The sequence below is a fragment of the Camellia sinensis genome, chromosome 3 (genome assembly GCF_055761805.1).
Source record: "Camellia sinensis isolate YWXY chromosome 3, ASM5576180v1, whole genome shotgun sequence".
NCBI lineage: Eukaryota > Viridiplantae > Streptophyta > Magnoliopsida > Ericales > Theaceae > Camellia > Camellia sinensis.
Window position 1 is genome coordinate 214389545 of NC_138963.1, and position 7083 is coordinate 214396627.

At 28.4% G+C, this 7083-nt stretch overlaps 1 protein-coding gene across 1 annotated transcript; it reads right to left on the reverse strand.

The window, feature by feature from the left end:
* Nucleotides 1-670: 670 nt before the first annotated feature.
* LOC145822220 (uncharacterized) lies at nt 671-1370 on the reverse strand. Its single transcript, XM_082918828.1, has 2 exons — nt 978-1370; nt 671-859 (listed from the first exon to the last, which is right to left on the reverse strand). The coding sequence occupies exons 1-2, from the start codon at nt 1368-1370 to the stop codon at nt 671-673; spliced, it is 582 nt and encodes a 193-aa protein (XP_082774954.1).
* Between the last annotated feature and the right edge of the window lie 5713 nt (nt 1371-7083).

Consider the following 7083-nt stretch of genomic DNA (forward strand, 5'->3'; position numbering starts at 1 on the left):
CCGAAAAATTTAGTCGCTAAAGCCCTTCGGCGACTAAAAATTGACTTTTGGCAACTAAATTTTAGTTGACTAAAAATTTAGTCAGCAAAAGTGAAAATTCTTGTGATGTAGGCTAATGTGCACAAACTTGCAAGAGAGAGAGATAATTTTTGCTCAAAAAATTTTAACCTTCAAAAATGGGGAAGGAGACCCCCTATATATAGAAAAACATCCATTTGGCTGAGATATATCCCTCCATACACGTGTAGGGCGATGCAGCCAATTGTGCCAACAGCTAGCATAACTATCAACAAAATATCTTAAAAAAGACACTAATGGCTGGCAAGCCACTAATGTGGCCAGCAGGCCATCACCATTGGCCGGCAGGCCACTTAAATGGCCAACAAAGCACAATTGGTGGCCGGCAGGTTCAAATAGTGACCGGCTAGCCACCAGGGGTTGCAGGTTTGAAGGCTTTGGTCCAAAACAAGGCATAGAATGGATAAGGTTTCAAGGCTCAAAGACAGGGCATTCCACAAAGGACTTCAGGGCACTAAAATGAGCACATGCAATCATGATCATCGAGTGCAAAAGCGATGACGTCCAAGTCTTGAGGACGGTCAAAAATGGGATGTCTACACTTGATAACATCCTTATGTTGTAATGTACAAAGACCAGATCTTCAGCTCTGTTACTTGCACCTATTTCTTTTGATGCTATGAATATGACCATAGGTGCTCCAATTTCTCTCACAACATGATGAAGAAACTAGTTGTGACAACAACTTAAATGCTAACCCTTGCAACAATGGTGTTGAAGCACCATGATTAGCCCACCAAGAAATTGGCTCCTCATACATTCTTGCTTCAATAACATGTGGCTGATTGAAATAGCCAGATCCACTTAAAAAAGCACCATATTCAACATAAACATTTCGCAGATGAGTTGTATTTTTTTTGAAATAGCCGCTCAAAACACTTGCTCCAGTTAGTAGACACTTCTTCATCTTCATGTGGTGCCAATTGCCGAATGCCATTACTTCCACCTTGAAGCCAAGACTCATGATAATACTTAGGAACCAAGGAATAAGCTATGCAATGTAGAGGTGTGTTGCTTTTGGTCCATCTAGCTTCTAAAATTTCATGAATTGTGTCAAAGAAATTTGATTGTCCTATGATATTAACTTTGTTTTCATGCTCAAATGTAATTGCTTTCACATTTTCTATCATGGTGTCCCACACATCATATATAGAATGTAACACAGGAGCATTAATGTCTGCAACCCTTAGCATGTCAACAATAGGCTTTGTAAAACTCAAAAGGTAATCCAAGTCATCCCACCAAACATCATTTACTATGAGTTGCTTCACTTCACAGGCTTTAGCATCCATTGGATTCTTTCCATCTCCTTTGTAAATCTTTCATCTTGCATCCATCACCATTTTCTCTAATGCTGGCTTTACTTCCTTTAAACGTTTAGCCATGACAATGTGTAATGCAAACTTTGTTTCTGCAACCCTCGTAATTCCAAATTTGAGTAACTTTTGAAAATGGCATTTGGCAAGCTATGATTCACTATGAAATTTCTTATATTATGAACATCAGTGACTAAGTTGGCTATCCATTTACATTCAGAATGTTGAGATGAACTTTTTTTTTTTTTGGGGGGGGGGGGGGGGAGGGGGTTTCACACATACTCTTTAATGCCAAATTCAGACTATGCACTACACATGGTGTCCAAAAAATGTGAGGATACTTACTTTCAATTGTCAACCCAGTAGCCTTAAAATTAGACGTATTATTGTAACAATTTGAACAATATTCTACTTCCCAATTTGTTCAATCACTGATAGAAATATGTTCGCAACATAATCTACATCTTTTATATTTCCACTTGCATCAATTACTTTCACAAACATTGTTTCATCAACAGATACTGCCATTATGTTTATGAGCGGTCTCTTCTGTCTATCTAACCATCCATCAAAACATATGGATACTCCTTTTTTTTTTTCCATGAATCTTTTATGGGCTGAAGCTTTCTATTCACATGTGCCTTTTCTTGTGCAAGCAATGTTGTCCGCAACCTATCATATGTTGGGGGAGAATAACCAGATAGTTTGTTGTTTGCCAAGGTTTGCGAATATTTTCTAAAATAAGGACACCTTGCTAAATTGAATGACAGAGCAGAGGCATAGAACATACGAGCAGCTTGTTTATCAGCAATGTCTTTTTCTGCCACGTTAAATGCAGCTGTCAAAGGTCCTAAAATTGAACCCTTTCTTTTTTTTGTTTTGAAATAAGTCTGATCCTTCAGGTAGAGACACATAATCTTCTTTTTTTCTTACATCCAATTGTTGTTGAGCTCTTCTTTTTTCTGCCATTTCATGCTCCTTTTTGAGTGTTTCAAAAACATCATCCTTTATAGCTTTGCAAGCTTCCACTCCACAGTTAGGAAACTTCAGCAAATGAGCCTTGACTTTTGAATATGAGCCTGTTACTTTCTTATTGCAATAGTTGTAGGACCAACATCTATTTTCACCCCCACCTAATGGTATACTAAGAACCTTCACATGATTCCACAATGGTTTATCATCAAACTCAATTCCTCGAGGTTTTGCTGGACGTTGGACAACAGCTTTTCCTTTTCCCTTCTGCTTTTCCTTGCCAGTTGAGGATGACATTAATTATACCTGTAGAAGTATATGTATGTACAAAAAATTAGGTGACAATATTTATGATTATTATGTGATTCTAGTTCTTTGAAAAAAACTTTGTTTACTATAGTTTTTACAATTTAATTTTTGAAATAATTTTTTGTGTTAATTTTTTGTAAAATTAGCTGAAAAATAAAAACAAATTTCCAAAAATTCAAACAAATGGAGCCTTTATGATTATTATATGAAAAATATATAATTGTTATGTGAAATCAAAGTTAACAGTACTTCCTTGGTGTTGTTAAACTTGAGGAGAAAGAAATAAGTAAGAGAAAAAGAGAATTAAAACATGTCTTTGCTTGATTTTTCTAATGTACCTTTAAATTTTTTTTCAGGTGGTTGAGGGAGCTTTAAAATCCTTCTCTGAAATGGGATTGAAGCTTTAATTCCTCTAAAATGGGAAGTAGATGTGTAATAAAAGAAAAGAAGAAAAATGGTTCAGAAAGGTAGAGGTGTAATAAAAGAGAGGAAGAAAAATGGTTCAGAAAAAGACTAAAGTTCCAAAAACCTGTTTTAAAGAAGGCAATCAGCTTCCAAAAGAAGATGGTGGAACTAGCGGCAAACTATTGTGGAGAGACATTTCACATCTTTTTTGTATAAGTACACAAAGCTTGTTTGTACCAGAGCAGGTTAGAGCATTAAATAGAGATGACAATCTGCTTCTTATCGTTTATCGTGTTGATTTGTCAATTACTAAATGAATATGGTAATGTTAGGGATATCAAATTTTTTATCAAATAAATAATCAAAGGTCTCACATGAGTGTGGGGTCTATATATTTTATGGACCCCACACTCATGTGAGATATTTGGTCATTTTTTGGTAGAAAATTTAAAACCTATATCATTTTTTAAATCAATAAGGTAATGCCTATCAAATTTTAAAAAATGAACTTAAAATGCAAAAAAAAAAAAAAAAAAAACAAAACAAAACAAAACAAAATTTATGATTAAAATGGAAATTATTTTTATAATTTTATAAATAAAAACAAATTTATTTATATTTTATACTTTATTTTCCTATTCAAATTTCTAAAAAATTATATTTTAATATTAAGAATTCTATTTCATAAATATATATATTTTTGGTACTATTTTATTTTTTTAATATAATTTTTTTTAGTATAAATATTATTATACTATTATATTTTAATATTAAATTATTTTGATAGAAAGAATGGTGTAGTAAAAAAAGGTGGAATAATTAAAAAAAATGATAGAGAAACGAGCATACTAATCAAGAAGAGTAAGTAAATTAGGCAGGATAATAGAGGGTAAAAAGTAAATCCCCCTCGAATCCCAAGGGATTGTTTTTCTCATATTATCTCTCATGGGAGACTACTAATCTCATCCATAGAAGCCTATCATAGTCCCAAGGTATTGTGAATATCTTCTTCCATTTTGCAAACAAACACAATATCAGTGAACCCCCACATCTATCCTAATCCAATCACATCTTCTATAACCTAAAACAAAACGGATCCTATAGTCAGTGAGAGAAATTAGACTTCCAACATATCATTTTGTAGACAGTGAGAGAGATTATACTTCCAACAGACTAAGATATTCAAATAAATAGTTCAAGTAATTCATTTGGCATGTTTCTGGAAATTAGGCTACACATATGATTATTATGTTATAAGTGTGATTAACAAAAAAAGAATACATATAGATTGTTTTTAGAGTTAAGTTGAGTAGGATTGTTAATGTATACATTGTTAGTGAGGATATTATCCGAAAGTCCTCTCATCTCTCAAAACAAACATGCCCTCGTTAACAATAACTTGTGAGAGATTTTAGACTTCAAAGAAGAGAGTAAAATTGGGTACACAATGAGTTACTGTGTTATAAGTGCAATTAACATAAATGAGGACATAGATCGATGTTAGTAACTAGTATGAGAAATTAGACTTGTAAGTGCAATTAACATAAAGGAAAATGTGAGAACTTAGACTTGTAAGTGCAATTAACATAAAGAATGACACAAATTGGTGTTAGTAACTAGTGTGAGAAATTAGACTTGTAAGTGTAATTAACATAAAAGATGACACAAATCGGTGTTAGTAACTACTGAGTGAGATTAACGACAAACTAACAAAATTTTGTTTAGCTAATCGTTTTCTCCATAATGGTTTCATGGAACACAAATCTTTCTTTTTTATTTTGTCATAGTAATTTTTTTACCAAGTAAATAACATCTTCTCATTTAGCAAATAAATATAAAATAATAATTAATCTTCATCTAACAGATAATTATATATTATATAATTTATTCATTTTCAATACTAATTATTTTTTAATCGTTTTCTTTGTAATGGGTTGCATATTTTTGTTAAGTAAAATTGATAGAAAAATAGGTAGTTTAGTTGTTAAATCACGAAAATTTATATATATTTTAAATATTTTATATATACCTACATTGATTTTAATGATTAAAAGATTATTTTCATCAATTTTACTTAAACGGAAGTAGTCTAGTGGTTTATATTGAAAACAAATCAAAAATTTATAGTTTAAATTGACAAAATTCAAAAGTCAGGATTTATTTTGTTAAAAGGCTTAAATTATGGATTTTTTTTATGTTTTGTAATTTTCCCAACAATTTAAAATGGAGGGAGCACAAGTTTTACTTACATTATTACGTAAAAATAACTTATATAAAATTAAATTTATAAACCTAATTAGCTCAATATTTTTTATTAATCAATGAAAATTATTTACAAATATGAAGAAAATATCATAGCTTGTGACTTTTCCAATATATATATATATATATATATATATATATATATATTTGTATTTAATTTCCCAACTTGTTTACTCAATTTTTTTATTCTAGACATTTAAAAAGGTGTATATATTTTTATATATAGTTAAAAAATTATTAAAATAGCATGTTCCCAAATGAGTCATAAATAATATAATTACTACAAATAAATAATTTAGGATGCATGGTATGGTGTCTATTTCTATCATACAATATCTTTACGAAATCATTGGGTAAAGTGATTGTTATTTCTTTATTAAATTAAAAAAAAAAATTCTCATCTAAAAAAAATTATAAACAAATTTATTCATAAGAATGATATAATAATACTATTAGTGTTGTAAATAAATTCATTTTTAATGGTGTTTTATTTTACAATCAAAGGTCCACAACGAACTGCGTTATTAAATAAATTCATTTTTAATGGTGTTTTATTTTAAAATCAAAGGTCCACAATGAACTACATTATTATATATAAAAATTATATATATATATATATATATGTATTTGCTTATATAACATTACTCATTAATTATAATGATTATTTTTTTGACAAATAATTATAATGATTATTGATTTAGTTTTTTCAATTTGAATTGTCAAGCTTTTTAATACAAACTAGACAATACCCCTACAATAGAGTATCTGCCTCAACCATAATGAGCTTTTTAAGTGAAAATTGTAATAAATAGGATAATATTAAAATAATTAGTAAAATTTGTATTAATACAAATTAGATATGGAGGAAAAAAATTTATGCCGAATATAGAAAGGATAGAAAAACTAAAAAATAAGCATAAGAGAATATGATAAAAAATAATTTCTCTTTCTTAAAAAAATTATACACAATTACAATTTTGAAAAAATAAAAAATAAGCATAAGAGACCAAAATTAATTATAAATTTATGCTTAATAGGTAATGTCATATATTATGAATAAATTTATTATTTGCATATTATTTTTATTTACTATCATGACCAAACTATTGTTAAAATGTTAGTAAATTTGAGAATATGATATATTTTTATTGTATTTACTTTCATATAAGATGGTATAAATTTTTTGAACATTTTCAAATATAAATTTATAATATATAAAATATATTAATCTTATTTATTTATAAATGGTGAAATAATTACATATTAAATGTTCTTGGGATATTGTTTAGTATTGATATTTTTATAAAGAATAAATTAAAAATGGTGACAAGATTAATTTTTTTTTTAAAAAATAAGTAAAAAGTAATATTAGCTTGAGAATAGACTGTTTTGATAATTTTTAAAATTTTTACTTAAAATATAAGGTAACAAAATTTGTATGTTTGAAATAATTTTTTAATTTTTTATCAAAAAATATGTAAAAAAATAAAGAGAAAAAGAAATACTAGTTAATTTTTTTGTTCAATTTTTTGATTTTATTTATAACTTTTTGACTAATTTTTGATATTCTGAAATCAACCCTAAATAAAAAATATTTTTGTATTTATTTTCTATATAAATATAATAATTTTACTTTATTACCATTGAATTATATTGTAAAAGACACAAAATAAAAATAAAATATACATACATTATTTGTATATACATCTGTCATAATTATACGCACTTCACAATTATTTCG

Excerpts from the sequence above, each read along its gene's own strand:
- LOC145822220 (XM_082918828.1), bottom strand. The coding sequence starts at position 1,370 with ATGGATGCTAAAGCCTGTGAAGTGAAGCAACTCATAGTAAATGATGTT. Across the intron at positions 860-977 it reads CACCACATGAAGATGAAGAA|CCACATGTTATTGAAGCAAG; the intron begins GTGTCTACTAAC and ends TATTTCAATCAG.